Source organism: Pleurodeles waltl, chromosome 2_2 (assembly GCF_031143425.1).
Source record: "Pleurodeles waltl isolate 20211129_DDA chromosome 2_2, aPleWal1.hap1.20221129, whole genome shotgun sequence".
NCBI lineage: Eukaryota > Metazoa > Chordata > Amphibia > Caudata > Salamandridae > Pleurodeles > Pleurodeles waltl.
Genome location: NC_090439.1, coordinates 987,262,288 through 987,288,801, shown reverse-complemented (window position 1 = coordinate 987,288,801; position 26,514 = coordinate 987,262,288). Strand labels below are relative to the sequence as shown.

The 26,514-nt window shown below is 48.8% G+C and overlaps 1 protein-coding gene across 1 annotated transcript in view; it reads right to left on the bottom strand.

Annotated features, from left to right (window-relative positions):
* TBC1D31 (TBC1 domain family member 31) overlaps window positions 1-26,514 on the bottom strand; it is a 578,066-nt gene that overhangs the window by 259,302 nt on the left and 292,250 nt on the right. Inside the window, exon 11 of the mRNA XM_069220688.1 lies at window positions 14,619-14,752. Within this exon, the coding sequence (XP_069076789.1) occupies window positions 14,619-14,752 (134 nt within the window). The remainder of the gene's footprint in view (window positions 1-14,618; window positions 14,753-26,514) is intronic.

The window sequence follows — 26,514 nt, the reverse complement described above, 5'->3', positions numbered from 1 at the left end:
TGAACCACCAGTGATATGCCCTGCTGTGCCAGCCACGTCCAGAGGCGAAAAGCCACTTGACAAAAAGTCCATGACCCCACCCCACTTGTTGCAGTACCACATAGTGGTGGTGTTGTCCATGAAGAACTGCACCATCTTTCCCTTCACAGAGGAAAGAAAGGCTTTTAATGCCATTTGGATAGCACAGAGCTCCAGCAAGTTGAGATGGAGGCCCACTTCAGCCAGACACCAGATGAACGAGTTACTTACCTTCGGTAACGACTTTTCTGGTGGATACATTAGCTACCTGTGGATTCCTCACCTAACGAATACTCCCATGGCGCCAGCATTCAATGGAAATCTTCTTCCTAGCTTCTGCACGTCGACGAGGACGTCACATTTGCCCACGCGACGCCGTCTGACGTCATGCAGGCAATAAGAGGTCCTCGCCGACGTGCCGACGTCAGTACCAACATTTTTTACGTGCCGGAGAACAATAATCCAATGCAATGAAGGATAAAGGCAACATCTCATAACATTATAAACTACGCATCATTGCAAGAAAATGGCTATAGATTTAATATAACTTTCTTTTTTTTTTTTTTAAATCAAAACATATATACACTAAATATGTATATACACAAAGAAATATATATACAAATATCCATATATACATAATCTACTGCAGACTGCAGGCCTAAAGACCAAGAGGAGCACACTCAAGGATTATTTGGTGAGACCAAAAAGGCAACAGGGAGGCGGGTGGGACTGTGAGGAATCCACAGGTAGCTAATGTATACACCAGAAAAGTCGTTACCGAAGGTAAGTAACTCGTCCTTCTGATGGATACAACTACCTGTGGATTCCTCACCTAATGAATAGAGTCCCAAAGCAGTACCGCACTCGGTGGTGGGTGCCTATATGGTCAAACCAAGAAATCTTGCAGCACTGACCGTGCAAAATGGCCGTCCCTTCTGACCTCAGAGTCCAAGCAGTAATGCCTCGCAAAAGTGTGAAGGGACGACAAAGTTGCGGCCTTGCAGATGTCGACCACAGGAACACCCCTAGCCAAGGCCGAAGTGGCCGACTTAGCCCTGGTGGAATGGGCTCTAATACCATCAGGAGGATCCTTCTTTGCTAAAGAGTAACAAATTTTAATGCAAAGAACAACCCACCTGGAGAGTGTTCTCTTGTGGACTGCCTTTCCTCTCCTTTTGCCCACGCATCCGATGAAAAGCTGATCATCCAGCCTGAAATCCTTCGTTCTGTCTATGAAGAAGCTTAACGCCCTCTTTGGGTCCAAGCGATGAAGTCTCTCTTCTTCCTTTGAAGGATGAGGCGGAGGATAGAACGTGGACAGAGTAATTGTTTTAGCCAAATGGGAGGGTGAAACAACCTTCGGAAGGAAAGCAGCCTTGGTCCTCAACACCACCTTATCCCCATAAAAAGTTGTATAAGGGGGTTTTACCGATAAAGCCTGCAACTCACTCACTCTCCTTGCAGATGTTATGGCTACCAGGAAAACTGTTTTAATTACTAAGAACCTTAATGGACAAGAATGCATAGGCTCAAAAGGGGACCCCATAAGGAAAGTCAGGACTAAAGACAAATCCCATTGAGGCATAACGAAAGGTTTTGGAGGGTATTTATTCATAAGGCCCTTCAAGAATCTAAGTACTATAGGAGATTTAAATAACAATGGTTGGTCTGGGAGACAAATGAAGGCTGACAAGGCAGACAAGTAACCTTTAATAGTAGCCACTGCACAACCTTTCTGTGCTAAAGACAAAGCAAAAGATAAAACATCTGACAAATGAGCACGTAAGGGATCAATCTGTCTCTCCCCACACCATACCACAAATTTAGACCACCTATTAGCGTAGATAGTTTTAGTGGAGTGTCCCCTGGCCGCTAAGATAACATCCACTACATCAGGTGGGAGAGAGAAGGAACTCAGGTTGCCCCGTTCAATCTCCAGGCATGAAGGTGCAGGCTCTGGAGGTTGCGGTGTAAAACCTGCCCCTGCGACTGCGAGAGGAGGTCTGCCCTGAGAGGGAGACGGAGCGGAGGCCACATTGAGTGTTGGAGAAGGTCGGAATACCACACCCTCCTTGGCCAATCCGGAGCTATTAAGATTACTTGGGCCAGGTCTTGGTGAATTTTCCTCAATACTCGAGGAATCAAGGGAACCCCCCACAACTGGAAGATTAGACAGACTTGATCTGGATGGAGATGCCACTCGTGGTCGGCCGAGAAATGGCGACTGAGACCGTCCGCACGTACATTCAAGACTCAGGCCAGATGATTTGCTACCAAGCAAATCTGATGGTCCTTTGCCCAGGACCATAGTCGAAGAGCTTCTCTGCAGAGAAGGTACGACCCTACTCCTCCCTGCTTGTTTATATACCACATTGCAGTAGTATTGTCCGTTAGGACCTGAACCGACTGACCGCGAAGGGATGGGAGGAAGGCCTTGAGAGCCAGACGTACAGCCCGCAACTCCAACAGATTGATATGAAAAATCTGTTCCTCTGGAGACCAAAGCCCTTTGATCTCCAGATCCCCCAGATGAGCTCCCCACCCTAAAGTGGAAGCATCCGTTATGACCGTGGTCACTGGTGGTGACTGCGTGAACGGCTTTCCTTGTGAAAGATTGTTGCCCGGAATCCACCACTTCAAGTCCGCAGCAGCATCTCTGGAGATCTTGACAGAACCTTCGAGATCTCCTTTGTGTTGAGACCACTGCCTTCGGAGGCACCACTGAAGAGCCCTCATGTGCCAGCGAGCATGCGTGACCAACAGTATGCAGGAGGCAAACAGACCGAGCAGACGAAGGACCCTGAGGACTGGAACGACCGCTCCATTTCGAAACATTGGAACCAACTCCTGAATATCTTGGATCCGCTGAGGCGGAGGAAAGGCTCGATCCAATGTTGTATCCAGTACTGCCCCTATGAACAGGAGGCGTTGAGAGGGCTCTAGGTGAGATTTGGGCACGTTCACCGAAAAGCCCAGGTCGAACAACAACTGGGTTGTTGACTGCAGATGATACAACACAAGCTCCGGGGACTTGGCTTTGATCAACCAGTCGTCCAAGTAAGGGAATACTGCTATCCCCTTCCTTCTGAGCTCTGCCGCAACCACCGACATCACCTTCGTGAAGACTAGGGGTGCCGAAGTAAGACCGAACGGGAGGACCGCAAACTGATAGTGCTGCGACCCCACCACAAACCGGAGATACTTCCTGTGCGACTTGAGTATCGGGATATGAAAATAAGCATCCTGCAAGTCGACAGACACCATCCAATCTCCATTGTTCAACGCCAAAAGCACCTGAGCAAGGGTCAGCATCTTGAACTTTTCCTGTTTGAGGAACCAATTCAAGATCCTCAGGTCCAGGATTGGTCTCAACCGACCATCCTTCTTGGGAATCAGGAAGTACCTCGAGTAACAACCTTGACCCCTTTCCTGCTCTGGGACCAATTCCACCGCGCCTTTTAAAAGGAGGACTTGAACCTCCTGTTCTAACAACAGGAGGTGTTCTTTTGAACAATAAGATGGGCGGGATGGGGGCGGAAACTCCCGAAAGGGAAGGGTGTAGCCTTTTCCCACAATGCTGATAACCCAAGTGTCTGATGTAATAGCCTGCCACTTGTGAAGAAAATGCAGTAACCTTCCCCCTACAGGAGAGGAGTGAGTGGGAATTAGTGGAAGCCTAAGGCTGCTTCCCCTGCTGCACCCCTCCAGAGGAAGAGGCAGAGTGCTGCCGAGAGGCTCCCCTGGTGCGGACCCTACCCCTCCCTCTAATTGATCTAAAGGTGAGAGAAGAGGCAGGCTGCTGGAATCTCCCCCGAAAGGAAGAGGAGGAAGAGCCACGTCCAAATCCACGAAACCTCCTAAAAATCCTGGAGGAGGCAGAAGAAGCGGCTTGCAGTCCTAATGACTTGGCTGTGGCCCTGCTTTCTTTAAACCTTTCCAAGGCCGAATCCGCTTTGGCCCCAAAAAGTTTGTCCCCATCAAATAGGAGGTCCAACAGGGTCGACTGCACGTCCGAAGAGAACCCTGAGTTGCGAAGCCAAGCCTGTCTCCTCACAACCACAGCCGTGCCCATCGCCCTAGCCACTGAGTCAGTCGTATCCAACCCAGATTGGATAACCTGGGTTGCAGCAGCCTGGGCATCTGAGACGATATTCAAGAGTCCTTGGGGAAGCTCCGTATGTGATGATGTTATTTCGTCCATAAGAGCATAGATGTACCACCCCAAGATACATGTCGCGTTGGTGGACTTCAATGCTATGCTACAGGACGAGAATATTTTCTTGGATTGTGAGTCCAACTTCTTGGAGTCTCTGTCCCCCGGCACCGTCGGAAAAGATTCAGGCGCAGATCTAGAAGAACAGGAGGCCTGGACCACCAAGCTCTCCGACGTAGGGTGTCTGGACAGAAAGCCAGGGTCAGATGGTGCAGCCCGATACCTCCTGGCCACAGCCCTATGAACCGACGAGGAAGATACCGGCTTCTTCCAAACCTCCAATACCGGATCAAGCAAAGCCTTGTTGAATGGTAAAAGAAGCTCTGCTGCAGTAGAGGCCGGATGTAGGACCTCAGTTAACAAATTCTGTTTCCCCTCCGCTACCGGCAAAGGCAGTTCAAGGAAGTGAAAAGTGGCTGCCTCCTCAGTATACTCCCCTGGAGATGACAAGTCCCACTCAGGGGAAGTATTCAGCCCACTAGCTGTATCCAGACCATGAAGACCCTCGCCAGAATCCTCAATTTCTCCTTCCTCCAAGACCCGTTGGTATTCCTGTTCCTCCAAGAGACGGAGAGCACGCCTCCTAGAATGTAGCCTCTCTTCAATACGCGGCGTCAACATGGCGTCCGCCGAAGTCGAGGAACGACGCCGATCTCTGGATCCATCCGACGCCATGTCCGGCGCCACTGGCAGCTTCGACGCCGAGGTAGGAGCCGGATGAAGAGAGGCGCGTCTCGGAGTCTCCGATGGTCCTGCCGGAGTCACTGGCCAAAACCCCGAAGTCGACGGGATGGAAACCTCCGGGGCGGAAACCTCTGGAGCCACCGGAGCAGACACTGGCGCCGAGCCCACATTCCCTAAGGGGAGAAAGGGCATGAAGGTTGCTGGCCGTAGCGGCGCCGGAGCACCCAAGGTGAAAGCCAACGGCCCCGAAGGACCAGTTGGAGCACCGCCTGGAGCCATCTGCTGGAAGATGGTATACATTGCATTCAAAAATGCGGTATTATCGGCTCCAGGGGCAGGAAAAGCCAGATACTGGGGTGCCTGGATCGAAGGCGACCCAGACGCCAGCCTCGACGTCTGCGACGCCGGAGAGAACACCTGAGGCTGCGTCACTTCAACCACTGAAGATGTCTGCCCAGGCGAAGTCAGCGAAGCTGGAGAAGGCAGCGGCGTCGAAGGATGTGGAGTGACTGTGGGACTGGCCTCCCAAGTCTTTCGCCGCCGAGCCGAAGGCGACCTCGATCAAGACCTCTCCTTGCTGGAATGGCGCCGTGAATCCCTACGGCGCTGGGAGTCTCGATGACGCCGATGAGACTTCGGCGAGGAGGACTTCCTATGATGCTTCTTCTCCTTCCTTTTTGACTTCGCCATGAAGAGTTTAGCCTCTCGCTCTTTTAGGGCCTTCGGATTCATGTGTTGACATGAATCACATGTTGCGACGTCGTGGTCGGAGCTTAAGCACCATAAACAGTCCGAATGTGGGTCAGTAACGGACATCTTGCCCCCACACTCCCGACAGGGCTTGAAACCAGACTTCCTCTGAGACATAGTAACCTCAGAGAAAAATCACACAGCAGAAAACACACTGTAACTTCGAAAGCAACAGTAGCTCCCTCGAAGATAACCGTTTCGAACGCACGGAAAAAAGGGAACTGACGTCGGCGAGGACCTCTTATTGCCTGCATGACGTCAGACGGCGTTGCGTGGGCAAATGTGACGTCCTCGTCGACGTGCAGAAGCTAGGAAGAAGATTTCCGTCGAATGCTGGCGCCATGGGAGTATTCATTAGGTGAGGAATCCACAGGTAGTTGTATCCATCAGAATCCTCTGATCTCCATCTGTCACTACTGTCAGATCTGGGTCAGGAGAAAGAGGGATCTGCCTCTGGTACAATCGAGGTTTGTTAACCACCATTGTAAATCCTTTGCAGATCTGAGATTTGGATGATGTCGTAGAGAGTTCCCTGATGCTGCGTTCACTGCATAACCTGCATATACCATCTGGCATGTGTCACCAGTAGGCTGCAGGAGGCCATGAGGCACATCAGCCTCAGAGTTCGTCTCATCAAAATCCAGGATAGAGGCCTGAATAACCTGGACTCACTGCTCAGGAGGATAAGCCTGAAACTGCACAATGTCCAGAATGGCTCTGATGAAATAGAGTGTCTGAGAGGGAGTCAGATGTGACTTTAACATGTTTATAGTGAACCCCAGTGAATGCAGGAGGTTAGCTGTAGTCTAGAGGTAGGAGACGACAACTTGGGGCGAGCTTGCTTTCAACAGCCAGTCAATGAGATAGGGGAAGAATGAAACCCTTGACCTCCACAGAGGAGCTGCAACCACCACCATTACCTTAGTGAACACCACAGGGGCGCTGGTAAGGCCAAAGGGGAGCATGGTAATGTCTATGGGCAGGCAGGACGGTAATGCAAAAACAAGCGTCCTGTAAGTTCAACACTACCATAAAGTCTTCTGGGTCTAGGGCAGACAAGACCTGAGCCAACGTGAGCATTATGAACTTCTCCTTCTTGTAGGTCTAGAATACGGCGATGACCCTTGTCCTTTTTAGGGACCATAAAATAGCGGTAATAGCAACCACAGCCTACTTCTAGCACTAGAATCCTCTCTATGGCTCCCTTGGCCAAGTGAGCCGTAACTTCCCCTTGGAGAAGGGACATACGATCCTCTGTCATCCTGTTATAGGATGGTGGCATGGATTGAGGGACAGTCTCTAAGGGGAGGGAGTAGCCCCTTCGGACGATATGCAAAACTTACCTGTCCGAAGTTATGGACTGCCAGTGAGGCAGGTGATGGCAAATCCTGCTGCCAACTACATATCCTTGGTGGTGGTGGGTAAGAGGCAGACTAGGAGGGTTAAGAGGCTGCTGCAGTGGGTGGGTTGGTAGGGGTCGACTGCCCAAACCACCAGCCACATGACCCATGAGGTCAGTGGGTCCCATGCCCTCGGCCACACAGTGGCTGGGCAGCATGCGTAGCACGGTAGCTTGATGGGAATTGGATGCCCCTTCTGTAGCCACTAAAGGAGTGAAAGGCAGATTAAGTTGGGTGCGAGGGGCCGCCGTGAGGCCCAAAGACCAGGCCGTAGGACTAGAATCCTTGAAGCACTTGAGTGCCAAATGTGCCTTGTCTCCGAAAAGATGGGTGCCATCGAAGGGCATGTCCATCAAAGAAGCTTGGCCATCCCCCGAAAAGCCAGACGGCCTCAGCCAGGCGTGGCGCCTCAGAACCACTGTCGTAGAAACTGCTCTACCTACTGAATCTGCCATGTCCAGTCAGCAACAGATTGTGAACTCCGAGTCATCTCTCCTGTCTGGAACATCCTGAAAGTACAGCCCAGGCTCCTCTGGGACCTGTGGCAGCACTTGCGAAATCGCATCCCACAGCGTGTGGGAATAATGGTCCAAAAGGCAAGCAGTGCTTACAGACTGCAAGGCAGGCGGAAGAAAACTTCTTCTTAAATTAATCCAACCTCTTGGATTCCCTATCCGTGGAAAAAGTAGGAAACGCGCCCTGGGCAATAGAGACCTGGACCAGTAAGTTCTCAGTGGTGGGCTTTGGGTCAGGAAAATTGGGTCCCCAGGTGCAGGGTGATGGCGGCCGGCAATCGTCCTATCCACAGTAGCCCCGGTGCTGGATTTGGATCAGGTACCCAGAAGGACGTCACTGAGGGTGTCATTGAACAGGAGCAAGGGTTCGGAGGTGGAAGCTCCCGGTTGAAGCATCTCTGTCAAGGGATTAGTCTTGATGGCCAATGAGGGTAGCTGAAGGTCCAGGACCTCAGCCGCCCTCCTCCCCACCATAGCATAAGAAGCTCCCTCCTCCTCCGTAGGTACGGTAGAGGGAGAAAGCATAACAGTATCTGGAAATGTGTCCAGTCTTCTGGGTTCACCTAAGTCTCCAAGCCAGTCCTCTGTCTTCATATGGCTGGTACTGTAAAGGGTCCAGGGTCCCTTCCCATTCTTCAACGAAGTCTAACCCAAAAGAATAGGGCCCAGGATCCAAAAGAGAAGGTAAAGCTCCTGCCGGAATCAGGGTCAGAAGGCACTCATCTGGCTCCATGTCAGAATAGGGGATGACAATGGGTATCGGAACTGGTGCCAGGGAAGGTTGAGGAACGACGACTGGCACAGGTCTGGATCCAGGACTGGATCCCGAAGAGCCCACTGGCACCAAGGCCAAAGCCACTGGCGAAGAACCGGATGGGGCCCTTTTTTACCCCGCAGGGACTGAAGGCACTCCAGCAGAGTTGGACTGCCCAAAAATGAGGCGCATGGAGAGGGGTCACTCTGGCTCCTGGAAAATCGGAGACAGTCGGCCCAGGCTCAGAAGAACAAGACCTGGAATGACAACGCTCCATTGTTATGTCGGCTGATGGACGAGGAAAAATCAAAAAGCACTTTGACTTCTTACTTTTTTCTTGTGCCTCGACTTACCCGATTGCCCTGAGGACTTTGAGTGAGACAATGACAATTGTGGACTCTGCCACCCGTCCCAAAACCTCGACCAATGTGAAGTTGCATGCTGGGCCGCCATCAGCTTTAGGGACCGCTTCCTCAAAGCCTTCAGATGCATGGCCTGGCACTCAGAGCACAACTCCGGGTCGTGGTCACGCTCAAGCCACCACAAGCACAAGAAGGGCAGATCTGTCACTAACATCATCCAATGACAGGAACCACAGGGCTTGAAACTAGTTTTCCTAACCAATATCCCTTGACACACTAGGAGTGGTCTAAAAAAGAATTTGACAAAAAGTTGAAAAGGACCTGTCAAAAAGCGACTGAGGGGTAGCTCTCTTCTGATTAGCCCTGGCTGACGCAGAAAGAATAGAACTGACGTCATCGCGCCTGGGTGGCACCTATATAGGAACCGCAATGTCATTTCCAATGCTGATGACAGAAGCGGAGCCAATCAACATCACCTACCTGGGCGCAGGGGTACTGCTCACCATCCAGTGGGACACCTGGGGAAAATTTAAAGTAAGGAATCTGCAGCTAGACGTCTCTTCTAGGCGCTACTGCACCACCTTAAGACCTTCCCCATCCCCGCTGTGATTGGCAGTTTCAGTGTTCCAGGAATAATCCACCTAACCTATGTCCTCCATGAGGCCCTGCATGAGCCACATATCTTGATGAATTTACTTCGGCACACTCTGGCCTTATAAATTTGTTGCTCAGCTCTCATGCACCAATCCATATTTACATCCCACCCGTCCACCATTAGGACACAGGTGTGCTCCCCACCATAGTTGACTAATGTCCCACCTAGCCACCATTAACACGTTACAGAATAATAGTGTGTATCTGTCCAGTGTTTAACCCCCGCAGTACCACTTTAGGGTTGGGTTCTAGCAGCTGTTCAAGGGACTGTGATATCCTTTTTTGGACCCTTCCAAAATAGGCACAATTTTTTGCAGTGCCACAGTGTGTCTCAAGGTACTCTGTTAAATGTACACCCCCTCAGGCACCAATCCGTTGAGCCTCTGCCCATCACAAATAGCCGCGTCCTAGTATAGTATACTCTATGAAGGATTTAGAGGTGCATAAGTGAGAACCCTGTCCCAATAGCGAACTCTCCCATTCATTGTCCTTGATGACTCCCAGACCTTTTCCCCACCTGTTCCGCAATGTTTTTTGAAGGGGTGAGGTGCTGGCTATCAATGTCCTGTATACTTGTGAGATTGCTCCACCATGCTATGTCGAGCCAAGCACTCTATTTTCTAAGGGGCTTTCATCAAATACACCCTCGGGTGTATCTGTGCATTTCAACAGGATATGTCTGACTTGAAGAGACCACAGGTATTGGGACCCTGTGAGCTCATTTTGTATCTGGAGATCTGCAACATACATAATACCTGTCTCAGTCCATAAGATCCCCATCTTCAATACTCCCAAAAGATCCCACTTTCTCCTACCCTTCACTGTCTGCAGCGATACCAAGGCTGCTACATGCCACAGGGTAGTTTCTAGTGAGATTCTGCCACCTCAAACAATCTTATTAGTGGCCTCCCTCCATGGTTGGATCACCACTGGAGGGGGGATGGGAGTGGGATCAATCTCCCCCTTCCATATAGCTTTCAGACATCCCCCAAAGGGTCCATGGCGCGTATGTGTGCTGTCAACATGAGCTCGAGTTGTCCCGCAAACGACTAATCATTTATCACCACCAGTTTGGTTGCCCAGTAATAGAAATGTAGGTTTGGGGAGGCTAGGCCTCCATCAAAGGTCAACCCGGAGAGTGTTGTCAGTGCTATTGTGGTGCACTCCCATTCCACAGGTCGAGATTGGTGTCGGTGTCTGTCTGTTTGAAGAAGCATTAGGGGACTAGGAAACAAGACTTCTGGAGTGCATATAAAAATTTATGGAGGCATGTAATTTTGTACAAGGCTCCGCAGTTCATCAAGGTTACAGGAAGCTTGCACCAGTGGCTAACATCTTCCTTGTATTTCTACAGAATTCTTCCCAGGTTGTTGTCAAAGAAAAGTTGTTGGTCCCTGGTGATGTAAATCCCAAGGTACCAAAATCCCCTCCCCTCAGTAGGTATTGGGCATCCACATGCCCTCTGCCGTCGCCATCCCGGCAGAGGAAAGAGTCACAATTTTCCCCAGTTAATGCGCAGTCCAGAAAACTGACCGAAAACAGGAAAGGTCTCAAGGATCCAGTTGATCAAGTCCTTCAGCTACGTGAGGTATAGGAAGGCATTGTCTGCATACAGTAAGACCACACCCTCCCAGTAGGGATCCCAGTGCAGTCCCACAAGAAGGGCGTCTCCTCTAATCCAGTATGATATCCATTCTTGGCACTCCTATTAGAGTGTTATTTGTATATCATGACGACTCAGACCTGATACTGAGTGATATGTTTATGTGCTGTTAATTTTATGCATGTTACATCTCTACTCCAAATGATATCTGTACTGTTGATTGCTGACATGCTGCTGTTTGTCATTACTGCTAGAACAGTTGCCCTACGCATGTTTCTTTTGAGCACTTTTAGAGACCTTCCTTACTGTTGCCACAAAACCTGCCCTCTGATTTGTACATCTTGGAAAACCCACATAGATGGCATTTTACTTGTCATCCATTAGACTGCCCCCTTACTATGGCTTCTTTGTGTCCTTAGAATCTCTATGATCATGTCTGTACTTTTCTTGGTGATCCCGGACAGGAATGATGGGAGAAAGACCTACAATTGAAAGTTACTCATCCTTGTTGACCATCATTTGCTTTTCTTTGCCCAATATTTTTCAGTGTCTTTCCCTTCCTGTACCTTTGTTTCCTACAGAATTTATTATACAATATTGCTGCTTACACCTAATTTGCTCAATGTCACTGACCTCCTCTCATTTGCAAGAGGCCCGGGCATATGTCACTGCTTCGCCCACTTGCCTCTCTACAGTATGCATCCACTTACATCATGTACCTATAGATCCAACATACTGGCGCTCTCCATGTTGTCACCATGAATGTGAACAGTATGTCTACTGTACTAAAAGGAAGAAAGTACCGTGTTATTTTAATTCAGGCGGGGAAATGAGGTTGCTAGCATAACTCTAATCAGGAAGCATGCTTTTCTGTACCGGGATTGGAGAAAAGTACAATGAGACCAAACATCGAACATAGTCTGTCCCCACTGCAGAACCACCAACTCTTTGCAGTCCCAGGACATGTTGGGTGACAATCTTCATCAAAAAGGTCCTGACCCGATGCAGTTTTTTAAAAAGATTTTGTAGGTCCCACAGGATAGAAATGCTTTTGTTACATTTAGAACAGTTGGACGAACCCTGGTCTTAGGTCTTGTATACTCGCCTAATTCTAACAAGATGGGATTCGGCTACTGCCTAGCCACACTGCTCGCCGAGTTGGGAAGAAGGAGGGTGCTCCTGAGCGGTGAATGAACCTCACCACTGAACCAATGACAGACAAAATGGGCTCTATTGACAAATACAAGAAGGTTGACAAGGCACTAATACCCAACTACAACTCGGAAAATGTGTTGCACCAAACCTACCCCATGGACAGGGATTACACATTTGCCTCCTCTGGCCACAGCATATCCTCATCCTTTAACTATTTTCTGGTACAGGGCACTTTACTGTGGGTGACGTTCTACAACTACATAATGCAAGTAGGCATATCAAATCATGCTCTCATTCAGTTTAATACTGATCAGGGCCATGAAGCCCTCCCTCCGGAAAAATGAAGACTGCAGATATCTAAATTCAAAGTGCTAGATGAGAAACATTCCTTAACCCACAAGTGTAGCTCCATAATGAAGAGAAGGAGAACTTGGTTTCCTTTGTACAGATGTTATGGACAGCGTGCATAGTGATCTGGAGGGATGTCTTGATGCACAACTGTACTACTGCAAAGATAAAAACCCTGAGAAAAGCAAACGAGGCTACAACAGTCTTCTGCAATACTGACAATAAAGTACAACAACAGTCACTTACCAGACCTGTAGATCTCCCAGTGAGAAGGGATTCACTGGAGAGTTCTATATGATGTGTACAACCCATATGGTGCAGATGCTTTATAAGACTTTTAAAGTGGCCAAAACGACTGGCCCACTTAGGAACAAAGTCATAATGTCCTACATCTAAAGATGGAAAAGACCCAGCTTTCTATATAAATGTTGATATCAAGATTCTGTCCAAACCATTGGCCACTAGGTTGTGTAGAGACATCCCATCTTCAGTACACCATTCCCATGTGGGGTCTGTACCTAGACAGACTTGTAGGAACCACTTGAGGACACTGGCACATTTATAGGGTGGCATCAGGGTCACTGAGGTGAATATCCTTGCGCTATCTCTTGATGTTGGAAAAGCATAAAAAATGCTGAATGGGGATTTATGTTTCATAATTTAGAAAGACTTGGCTTGGATCAAGATTTTATTAGATTAGACCTTTGGAGCAGATGTCATGTAGGCACTGTAAAATCCTTTCTATCTGTTCATCACATTCAAATGGCCATTGGGTCTCCTAAATCTCCTTTACTTTGTCTTGATGTCCCTAGTGGAAGCTTTCTACCAATTTTCTAAACATAAAGCTAATTGGGGGATTGTGAGGTAATGCCCATGTTCTATGCTACAAAAGCCTGCAGTAGAGGCTTTGGCATGAAGAGGGTGCAGATAGGCTCACTCTACTCCCCTCTAAGGCAGACCGTGCTTTTTTAGAACAATTGGTTTGATAGTAAATGTATAAGGCCTTGTCAAACCTGAAGGCTGTCCTGAAACTTGTGCCGAGGAGAAAACATAATCTCTGTGCTTGTCGAAGGATTTATAAAATGGAAATGATCTCCCGCAAGGACAGATTAAGATAGAAAACTTGGGAGCACTTGGCTCAGGCCTGTGAGATAGGGGTCAGTGCACTGCTTTGGCAGGCAAGATATCGCCTGGGTTTAGCATGTGATAAAAAGCTTGCTCTACTTAGGGAGACTTGTCAACAAAGGTCTAAATAAGATGGTTGACAATCTACAACACCTCTTAAAAAATATCATTAACAACTTTGTGAAATGATCACATCGGCGTCCCCTACTCTGAGGGAAGCTACAAGTGATCAAGATAGTAGTAGATCCCAGATTCAAATAAGTGTTTAAACACTGCCATTGTTATGACAAAAAGAATCTATGACAGAAAGACACTGAGACTAAAACCTAGCAAACTACAAGCTCCAACTGTTTCTGGAGGTCTCCGCCTTCCAAATATGGGTTTATTACTACCCACCAGCTGCCCTGCATGTTGAGCCAGACATTTTCTCCATGCCCCCCCACCTTTTTTGGCTGATGGAAAGAATAGCCTACTGAGCTTCACCAAAGGTGTGAACAGAATGTACAACACAGGTCAATTAATTGAAAATGTGATTTTTAGAACCACATTGGACAACTAGAAAACAGTTTTCAAATATTTAAAAGTAGACCAGTGATTTCACACACAAGTCAATCTGTGGCGATTCGACCTTGGGAGACAAGACCATTCAATAGAACACATGGAGGACTGAATGACTGGAAGACTTGGTGTATGGGGGTGTCACTCAAATTCTTAAACGCTTTCCATGTCGAGTTTGCCTTACCTCGTTTGTGCCAAAGGCAACCAAATCAACTACCTCATGGTATCAAAGATGTCTGAGAACAGGTCCCATGGTCTCACATACAGAACTATCTCAATACATAAGGACAATTCGGGTGGTCTCAGTGCCACACTGAGTTTTTATTAATGACATTCACACTAAATCTGTTGTGTTGGCCACTGGAGCTTTCTGGCAGTAGACTTTGTAATATGATTCTGCAGATGATGAATGGATGACTTTATTTAACTCCCATGACAAATACCTTAGGGAGATCAATCTATACATGGTGCTCACTCACCTATTACAGTGGCAATAACTTCAAAGCAGATCAGTTGGTTGTTCTGGAATAGCTTCACAAATGGGAATGCAAGTAGGGGGAGGTATCTTGTCTCACCAAAGATGGCTGACCAGTGAGACAATGCTGACAGAGTTCTGTTGAGAGAGATTAAAAGGAAGAAAGTCAAACCCCTTAGTTTAGAAAAAATTTCAACTTTAACTTTTATAACTTACTAAACAAGGTATTGGCATAGCCAATAGGTCTCATCGTTTAGACCTACTTGCTTTGGCAATGCAGTTTTGCTGGTGCCTTTCATCCCAGATTTGGGCAAATAACTTAATCTCCCTGTGCCTACAAAAATGAATGTGTCCTTATGTAAAGTAGGTGGTGCTAATGTAAAGCATTCCAATACTTTTAAGGGATGTTGGCGCTATATAAAACTGCAGAAAAAAAGTAAGTGGAGCTAATGTAAAGCACTCAACTACTTTTGGGTAGCGTTGGCACTGTTTTAAACTGCACAAAGTGTCTGGTGCTCATCCAAAGAGTTCCAATACCTTTGAGTAATGTTGACACTATGTAAAACCACACCCCAACAAAGTAACTGTTGCTTATGTAAGGCGCTCAAATACATTTGAGTGGTACTGAGGCTACATAAATCTGCGCCAAAAAAATGTTAAAACAATGTCGGCTGAGGAGGGAATCTGTGCAATGGAGTTCAGTGGGGGCAAACAGAGACGGGCGGGGGGTGGACAGGCCACCAACAGAAAACTGTGGGCAGCCACAGGGCGATTAAATGATTTGCTTGTAATCACAAAATGTGGAACTGAGGCCGAGGCTAGGAAAATGATCTGGTATCCTCTTGGGAGAGGATGTGGCGTAAGGGCCAGAGCTGCCAACTACGGAGCTGGGAAACTGGGTTTCAGTTTTGGCAGAGTCTTAACATCCTTTATTCTGGGCAAATCATTTAATCTCTCCCTGCCTACAAAAATGAATGTGTCCTTGTGCACAGTAACTGGTGTTTCTGTAAAGCACTTCACTACCATTGGTTGGTGTTGATCCTACATAAAACTGCACACAAAAAACAAGCATTTTTAAAGCAATGGGTCTCGCATTTGCTCGGGTTAGAGCTGTTAGCATTATAAATTCCTAACTGGACTTTTCTTGCCATTTAAATTGAAAATGAAAAGTAAAACAGTTAACATAAGCGAGCCAATTCAAAGCACCACTTCTGCAGAGAGCGTGAAGGGGAGACACAAAAGGAAAAAGAAGTTGCTCGAAGTCAAAGGTATCGGCAAACATGCAATCATCCATGTAACAGGGGTGATGCCCAGTAACAAAGCTAGTAACAAAATCACCCTGTTTAAAACTGCACAAAAAGTATATGATGCCAATGCAAAGTGCTCCAATACCTTTGGGTCATGTTGGCACTATATAAAACCGCACCCAAAAAAGTAACTGGTGCTTATGTAAAGCTCTCAAATACCTTTGAGTGGTACTGGCGCTACATAAAATTGCAAAACAAATAATGTTAAAACAGTGTTAGCGGAGGAGGGGATTTGTACAATGAAGTTCAGCGGGGGCAAACAGCGACAGGTGGGAGGTGGACAGGCAACCAACAGAAAACTGCAGGCAGCCATGGGGGGATAGCTGGTCAAATGAAAACACAACTGATCCAAGACCCTAAGTACACAACCCTCCTGATATACTGCACAAAGCCAGCTAGGAGACCCAAAAATGACTACCAATCTCACTCCAAAACTAAATTAAGATGAGGGAACCTCCCAACCCAGGATAATCACCTGCAGCAGCTACACGTGCCTCAAAGCCAGGGAAACAAAGCCCCTCGGAACACCACGCACTGATAAGGCCCTCCAATCAAAACTGCACAGCGGAGACCTAAGCCAAGGGCAAAAGTAGGGTGCACCCATGTCCGATGTCAGAGTGAAACCTCAAATGTGCGGCAGTCAGAGAGATTGCTGAACGGCCATGATTGATATGTTCCACAAAATATTCATAGCACATTGTTTCTAGGCTGTATATTGAACCTTTGCACGCTTTAACTGCTGCCTGTCTCTTACGCAGCCGCAAAGCCTTGTATCCTGATCCCCCCTGTCAGTGCCTGACTGTTAATGTCGTTCGTACCGCCTTCCATGTGGTGCTGATTGGATGTCTCCGTCCAGCCGAATACAGCTGCCTCCTCCCCAGGCTGTTAACAAGAAAGTTATTTCTGGAGCAGGGCTGTTTCTACTTAATGGGAGAGGGAAGAGTGAGGAGGAGATGAGAGAAGAGGCTAGGGGAGCCTAAGACAAACAGCTGTTGTTACCACCATAATGCACGAAGTCGGGTAAAGCTGAAGAGCTGTACCCAGCTGGTAATGGAGCCAGTTAATTATCAGGTAAAGCATTTAAAAAGATTTACAGCCCTGTTTACAGTGGAGCTCGACAAACCACAAGCGCTGATCTCATGTGCTTTAAATTAAAGAAAAAAAGGAGTTCAGAAAACAGATGCTAAAATGGTCAGTCCTGGTCAGTGCATTGCTCTGCCTCCTGTGGCTCCACCTGGAAAGTAGAGCCCTCAGCCCCTCGCTCCTCTGAACTCCTGACCACTGTCAGGAGTTCAAGGCCCTCCTCCACCTGCAGGCTTCTGCCTGCGCCTCATCCCTGGTGTCTAGTGAGAGAGCTCTGCTTTCCTACTAGGCTGCCTCTCTCCTTTTCTCTGCTTCACTCCTTGTGTGCTCTCTTTTCCATATCTGCCCCCTCTGTGCCCCTTTTGCCGTTCGCTTTTCACAGTGCTCCTTTCTTAACCTTTTGACTTTGCTTACACTCTCTCTCTGCTTTTTCCCTCCACTCTGCTTTCTCTCTCTCTCTCTCTCTCTCTCACTCTCCCCCGCCGCTGCTGCCCCTGCGGCTTTGCCCCCTCCTCTCCCTCGCGCCGCACTCCCGCCGCTGCTGCCCCTGTGGCCCGCCCACTGTTTTTGTGACATGTTCGCCCCCGCTCCCACCTCCCAGCTGTCCTCTCCTTCCTCCCTACTTAATGGCAGCTGCTGTGGGGGTGCGCTGCTGGCGCGCCAAAGGCAAGCTCATCTGCGCCTGGATCGCATCCAGCGCCGGAACCCCTGGCTCTCGCCCCCCCCACCGCCGCCACGCACGTCTTCATTACTAAGACGCCACCCTCCGCGCGCTCAACACTAGCTGCTCTCCCGCCTACCTTCAAGCCTCCCTGCAGATCACCTGCGGACCCTTCTCCTGCCGGAACTGCACCTTCACCAGCCTCCACGCCAACAACCCACCCACCAAGGCCGGATGCAACCATCTCAGACGCATATTCCTCAACACCAGCTCCGTCCACAAACATGCAGTAAAACTATGGAATATACTCGACTCAGCTTCCCCAGACATCGCCTTCCTGACCGAGACCTGGATGAACCCCTCCTCAGCGCCTGACATCTCCATAGCCATCCCGGACGACTACAAAATCACTTGCAGGGACCGCTTCAACAAACCAGGAGGAGGCATCGCCATCATCCACAAGAACGCCCTCAGGATCACGACCAGCACCGAAGACACCCTCAGCTCCGCCGAACACCTGCACTTCCAGATCTACACTGAACCAAACACCACCCTCTGAGGGACCCTCGTCTACAGCACCCCCGGCCGAAGTTCAGCGACTCCATCACTGACATCATCAGCATGCACGCTCTCGCTTCCACTGACTACATTCTCCTTGGGGACTTAAACTTCCACCTCAAGAACACCAACGACAACACCACCACCACTCTACTCGCCAACCTCGGCCTCAAACAGTTCGTCACAACACCGACCCACTCCGCAGGACACACACTCAACCCTATTTTCTCCACCAGCAATAACGTCTTTTTCAGCCACACCGCTGAACTCCACTGGACAGATCACTGATGCATCCACTTCTCCTTCAAGAAACCCACAACACACCACTACCCACAACGGATTCCCCAACGCAGTTGGAACAAGGTCACCGAAGACCAACTCATCACAACCCTCTCCTGGAACCTGTCCATCGACACCACCAACACTGACACAGCTGCCCCCAACTTCAGGCAATGGATCAACACCTGTGCCAACACTCTCGCCTCGATCAAGAATCCCTCCAACAGACACACCGACAGAAGCGCCTTCTGGTTTACCGCCGACCTCCACAAATGTAAGCAAACCTGTCGAAGACTCGAAAAGAAGTGGCGCCAAGATCAGACACTGGACAACCACACAGCCTTCAAAAACACCATCAGCCAACACCACCAACTCATCCAAACCACCAAGAGAACCGCCTTCAAAGACCGAATCAACAACAATGCACACAGCCACATGGAGTTTTTCAATATCGTGAAGGAGCTCTCCAATCCCAGCTCCAACGCCAACAACATCCCGCCATCTCAAGACCTCTGCGACTCCCTAGCATTCCTACTTCCACCGCGAGATTGCAGACATCCAAGATAGCTTCAGCACTCAGCCCCGCCCCCAACCCGGCAACCACCAACACAACAGACTCACCACCAACCAGTGTCCTGCTCTCCTGTCAACGACAACACCATCGAAATCATGAACACCATCCACTCCGGCTCTCCATCTGATCCCTGCCCTCACCACATCCTCAACAAAGTTAGCTCCGTTATCGCACCCCAACTACGGAAGATCATCAACAGACCACCACCTACCAGGAGAGCTGGAAACACGCCGAGATCAACGCCTTCCTCAAAAAACCCAAAGCAGACCCAAAGGACCTCAAGAACTTCCGGCCTATCTCCCTGCTCCCCTTCCCGGCAAAAGTAATCGAGAAGGGTGTCAACAGACAACTAACCCACTTCCTCGAGGAGAACAGCACCCTGGACCATTCCCAATCTGGATTCCGCAGCAACCACAGTACCGAAACTGCCCTCATTGCTGCCACCAACAACATCAGCACCATACTGGACAATGGCAAAACCGTGGTCCTCATCGTCCTGGACCACTTGCCGCGTTCAACACCGTCTGCCATCACACCCTACACACACACGCCTCAGCAATGCAGGAATCTGTGACACAGCCTTGGACTGGGTCACCTCCTTTCTCACCGGCAGAACACAGAGAGTCCGCCTCCCCCCATTCCGCTCCAAAGCCACCAAAATCATCTGCAGCGTACCCCAGGGTTCGTCCCTCAGCCCTACCCTCTTCAACGTCTACATGGCTCCGCTCGCTAACATCGCCCAATCCCACAACCTCATCATCTCATACGCTGACGACACCGAGCTGATCCTCTCCCTCACCAAGGACTCCGCCAAAAGCAACCTCCACGAAGTAATGAAGGCCATCGCCGAATGGATGAAGAACAGCTGCCTCAAACTCAACTCTGACAAGACTGAAGCCCTTATCTTCAGCTCCACCCCCTCCACATGGGATGACTCCTGGTGGCCTACCAGTCTCGGATCCTCTCAGACTCCCACCGACCACACATGCAAACCTAGGATTTATCTTGGACTCCTCATTATCCATGACCCAGCAAATCAATGCCATCTCCTCCTGCTTCAACACCCTCCGCATTACAAGGTCCATACCCTCGTAAGCAGCAAGCTGGACTACAGCAATGCCCTCTATGCAGGAACCACGGCCAAACTCCAGAAGGGGCTGCAACGCATCCAGAACGCCTCCGGGCGCCTCATCCTGGATCTCCCATGCCACTGCCACATCACAGGCCATCTGAGAGACCTGCACTGGCTCCCCCTCAACAAGAGAATCACCTTCAAACTCCTCATCCACGCTCACAAAGCATTGCACAACACCAGACCAGAATACCTCAACAGATGGCTCTCCTTGTACACCCTGAACTGTCAACTCCGCTCCACCGACCTCGCCCTCGCCACCGTCCCACGCATCCGCAGATCTACAACCGGCGGAATATTATTCTCGCACCTCACCTCCAAGATGTGGACACTCTTCGCACCCACCTGCGCCTGACCAAAGACCTCCTTCAGGAGACTTCTCAAGACCTGGCTGTTCGAGCAGTAGCAGCACCTCCTCCCACCCACCCACCTCAGCGCCTTGAGACCCTCACGGGTGAGTAGTGCGCTCTAAAAATTCCTTGATTGAAATGGCAGCTGGGGATAGTAGGTCCCTGCTCTCAGGGACAGGAAGAGAAATGGCCCATGCATCCCATGGATAAATGGGGAGAAAGAATAGGAAAGAGAGGATGGAGCCAGAAAATGTGAAATCTATGGGCCTTTACAACGAATTTCATTGTAAAAGCATGTTTGGTACATGAATTCTCCCCCGCCCTACCCACTTAGACCTGATACCATACTCCACCCCATCCAAGCCCTTAAAACTGCCCCTTCCACCCCCCGCACTAAGCCCTAAAAGTAACCCTGCCCTGTCCTAAAAACTACCCCAACTGTGAACCCTAAAATCCAACCCTCCCTGCCTTATAAACCCCCACCCTGTACCCTAAAGTCTATCTAAAAACTACCCTGATCCCCGTGCCCCGCCCTGAAACCTAAAACCTACCCTGCCCTGTCCAAAAAACTACCCCGACCACTCCACCCTGCCCTGCATCCTAAAACCTACCCCATCCTAAAAACTACCCAGACACCCACCCTGAAACCTACTCTGCTCCTCCTAAAAACTATCCAACACCACCCCCTAAAACCTATCCTGCACTGCCCTAAAAACTATCCCGCCCTGAACCCTAAAACCTACCCCATACTGTCATAGAAATTACCCCAGCTCACCACCCTGTACCCTAAAACCTACCCGGCAATGTCCTAAAAACTACCCCGAGTCCACCTCCCGGAACCCTGAAACCTAACCCGTCCTAAAAACTTTCCCGATCCCCCTGCCTTGAAACCTAAAACCTATCCTGCCCCGTCCTAAAAACTACCCGATCCTCCACCCCATTCTGAACCCTAAAACCTACCCCACACTGTTCTAAAAACTACCCTGACCCCGTCCTGTACCCTAAAACGTACCCTGCACTGTCTTAAAAACTACCGCAATCACCCCACCCTGAACACTAAAAACTAACCCACTGTCTCATAAAAAGTACCCGACCCCCCGCACTGAACCCTAAAACTTACCCTGCCCTGTCCTAAAAGCTACCCTGACCCCAGCACCCCTGACCTGAACCCTAAAACCTACCCTGACCCCACCCTGAACCCTAAAACCTACACCGCCATGTCCAGCAAACTACCTGATCCCCCTGCCCTTTACCCTAAAACCTCACCTACAATGTCCTAAAAACTACCCGACCCCCCACTCCCGTCCTGAACTCTAAAACATACCCTGCACTGTCCTAAAACTCTACCCCGACCCCTGCACTATACTCTAAAACCTACCATGCACTGTCCTGAAAACTACCCTGACCCCCCAATGACACAGCACTAAGGCAATCTCCAGCACACTCATACAGTGACTTGACACGTCTGTTGCACTCCAGACTACTTGGAGCTTTCTCATGAGAGTGGAAGAACTTTCCAGAACCAGCTGTAGGGGGCAGCCAGGATGTCACCCACTTTCGTAAAGGCTTGCACCAGGTATAAATATTGTACCTCCTGTACCAACTCTTCAGCACACCCCTGGACCTGTGGAAGATTCAAAAGGACTGCCTGCTACCAGAGGTGCTGTCCTGCTGCTGGAAGAACTGCCCTGCTGACCGGAGGAGGACTGGACACGCTCCTCAAATCCAGGACTATCAAGGTGACTCCAAGGGCTAGTTAGCTGTCCTCCTGTGTGAACTACAGGGACATAACAAGCTCCAGAGACCTTGAACCCTGCACCAGGCAGGTATTCCATTGAATACATTATTTCTACAGACATCCAGCACATTCTTTCCTTTGTCCATTGATATACCATTCTCTCCACATTCTCTGTCATGGTTCGGCAAGCGTGCTCTTAGGTGCCAACCTCTGAAGGCTGAGATGGAGCGTTCATCAGTTCCACCACCATACCCACCCCTCCTCAAATGCTTTCAGTGTGTCTCCTGTATCCCCCAGTCCTCATTCACTTTATCATCTCTTCAGGACAACTAAATATGTCTCTTCTCTGCCAGAGGCCATTCAGTTGTGTCTCTAGCCCAGAGCAACACCACCATGCCTCTAGTTCCCAGCCAACATATGGCTGTTTGCTGTTTTGCTAAAAGCAATGGCAGGTGGAGAACTTTTACTTGCATCAACCTGTTTTGGGGTTTACTTACGACACCCAACAGACACTGCAGAGGGAAGAGATCAAGAGATCAAGAACAATCCCTGTTGCTCAGGGTAATCAAGCTACCAATTCCCAAAATCTTGTCACAGTTCCATGCAAGGTGGACAAAGGTAGCTCTTCCTTGTCCATACTGCGGACAAGCCGCCAACCTATCCAAGTAAATTCTACTTAATATAATCAGGGTAAGATAGGCACCATGCACATAACTGAAATTAATTAGTTTGAATCTCGTATTAACAGGACCCCCTTTATTAAGGCACAGGTCATCCTCCATTCACTAGCTGTAAGCTGCTCACCTAAATTGTCTCTCCAAGCCGGTGTGGCTATCAGCTCCTTCTAATGTCTGTGTGCCTTCAGGGCTTTATATCCATGACACCAAGTACCCACCTCCTCCCCTACAAAGAGTCACTGGAAGGGTCTTGGTTCGTAGGGACGCTTCAAGAAATTCAGTTCAGATGTTCTCCCAGCCCTCGCAATTTTTGTGCACTGCAGTACTGGCCCCTCCCCACTGATAAAGTCTCCTATGCCTCTTGCAAGGTGAAAAAACATTTCCCGGGATACAGGTCACCCAATAGTCAACATCCTCATTCCTTCCACTGTACGATTGACATGTCTATGCCTATACCTCTGAATGGTTCATAGGTCCCTCGTAACAACTGTTTCTCCCAGTTGTCTGTATCTGCTGCCCATTTACCCGTAGGTTGTATGTGTGCAGCATAACAGTGAAGGTCTATGACAGGAGCCCCTACCCACCTTCTTCCTAATCCAATTTAAGTGTATCTAGCACCACACAACTTCATTTTCCAGCCCATCCTAGTGAGATCAGAAAGTTGCTCAACATTCTGAAAGTTTCCTGTGGCAAATAGCATAAATACAGGGAGTGCAGAATTATTAGGCAAGTTGTATTTTTGAGGATTAATTTTATTATTGAACAACAACCATGTTCTCAATGAACCCAAAAAACTCATTAATATCAAAGCTGAATATTTTTGGAAGTAGTTTTTAGTTTGTTTTTAGTTTTAGCTATGTTAGGGGGATATCTGTGTGTGCAGGTGACTATTACTGTGCATAATTATTAGGCAACTCAACAAAAAAAAAATATATACCCATTTCAATTATTTATTATTACCAGTGAAACCAATATAACATCTCAACATTCACAAATATACATTTCTGACATTCAAAAACAAAACAAAAACAAATCAGTGACCAATATAGCCACCTTTCTTTGCAAGGACACTCAAAAGCCTGCCATCCATGGATTCTGTCAGTGTTTTGATCTGTTCACCATCAACATTGCGTGCAGCAGCAACCACAGCCTCCCAGACACTGTTCAGAGAGGTGTACTGTTTTCCCTCCTTGTAAATCTCACATTTGATGATGGACCACAGGTTCTCAATGGGGTTCAGATCAGGTGAACAAGGAGGCCATGTCATTAGATTTCCTTCTTTTATACCCTTTCTTGCCTGCCACGCTGTGGAGTACTTGGACGCGTGTGATGGAGCATTGTCCTGCATGAAAATCATGTTTTTCTTGAAGGATGCAGACTTCTTCCTGTACCACTGCTTGAAGAAGGTGTCTTCCAGGAACTGGCAGTAGGACTGGGAGTTGAGCTTGACTCCATCCTCAACCCGAAAAGGCCCCACAAGCTCATCTTTGATGATACCAGCCCAAACCAGTACTCCACCTCCACCTTGCTGGCGTCTGAGTCGGACTGGAGCTCTCTGCCCTTTACCAATCCAGCCACGGGCCCATCCATCTGGCCCATCAAGACTCACTCTCATTTCATCAGTCCATAAAACCTTAGAAAAATCAGTCTTGAGATATTTATTGGCCCAGTCTTGACGTTTCAGCTTGTGTGTCTTGTTCAGTGGTGGTCGTCTTTCAGCCTTTCTTACCTTGGCCATGTCTCTGAGTATTGCACACCTTGTGCTTTTGGCCACTCCAGTGATGTTGCAGCTCTGAAATATGGCCAAACTGGTGGCAAGTGGCATCGTGGCAGCTGCACGCTTGACTTTTCTCAGTTCATGGGCAGTTATTTTGCGCCTTGGTTTTTCCACACGCTTCTTGCGACCCTGTTGACTATTTTGAATGAAACGCTTGATTGTTCGATGATCACGCTTCAGAAGCTTTGCAATTTTAAGAGTGCTGCATCCCTCTGCAAGATATCTCACTATTTTTGACTTTTCTGAGCCTGTCAAGTCCTTCTTTTGACCCATTTTGCCAAAGGAAAGGAAGTTGCCTAATAATTATGCACACCTGATATAGGGTGTTGATGTCATTAGACCACACCCCTTCTCATTACAGAGATGCACATCACCAAATATGCTTAATTGGTAGTAGGCTTTCGAGCCTATACAGCTTGGAGTAAGACAACATGCATAAAGAGGATGATGTGGTCAAAATACTCATTTGCCTAATAATTCTGCACTCCCTGTAGTTCTGCACAATGTAGGATGGTCATTGAAACACCTTGAGTATCTTTCTTATTTTGTATTCATACTGTCTCTCGGACACTGCCACAACTATTATTCCTAGATACCTACTTTGCTGCTCCAAATAAGCAATGATTGCTGTCAGGCACTATCATTCTTATATGGGGTGACAGGGAGCTAATGGTAATGGACAAGCTTTGGCCCTCCAGACTGTTACTTGTTTAGGGATGTGGCAACAGATACTTCAGGGTTGGAACTGTGGGGTGGGGCATTGATGGCCGGGGGAGGGTTTGTTGATTTGTTTTCTTGTCTTGTTTTGATGATACACAGTTACTACGGAGCATACCTGTTATACACACCTGCTTAGGCATAGAATTCACAATCACTTGATGAGCACCAGACGCTTGTCCACTTGGCCCCTCTTCCGCTCAACAATATTAAATGGCCGGCTGTCCTGCGCTATGTGGAGCATCTCCAGCCAGAGGAAGTAACGCTCCAGGAGACTCATCAGTTAGGCACACAATGCTCCTTTCTTGGTCGCTTTGGCTATGGCCGGTTATGTGGCAATTCTGTTACACACGGGACTTCCACTGGTGGTTACAGCCTCTCATGAAGACTCCCAAGAGCGATATGTGGGTATCGAGGCTAGACATTGTAACTTTATCTCAGCTTATGCCCCCCAGCAATACCTCCAGCCGATGCTCCAGATGCTGCGTGGGCTCCTGCTGGCCATTCCCAAAAGGATCACGCTGATAGGGGGCAACCTTAATACAGTATCTGACCCAATACTTTACACGTCTGAACCTCCTTGGCTGAGCCGCTGCACATGCTCCTCCCACCTCTCCATGTGGGCTGACTTGATAGGCCTGTGCGATGCATGACAAACATGGTACTCCACTCTCCGGGTATTATACACACACACACACACACACACACACACAAAAATCTGCAGCACATAAAAAGCAATTGCGCATTGAACAGATCCGGCTCTCGGCTGCCGACACGTTCCTCCTGTGGTATGTGGAGATTCTTCTCTGTGTATTGAAGATAAGGCCCTTCTGCTCCTGGAAATGGGACTCCCGCAGGGGTCCTCACGTCCCACGTGGCACTTCAATGCCTGGTACCTTGTGAACCAGGACTTTGCCTACTTTCTGGAGGAGGAAGTAAAACCTTTTTTTTTTAAACTAAACTGTAGTACAGAGGAATCTGCGGAGACCCTGTGGGCGGCCAGCAAAGCCGCCATTATGAGCTGGATCAAGAGATACATATGGAGCC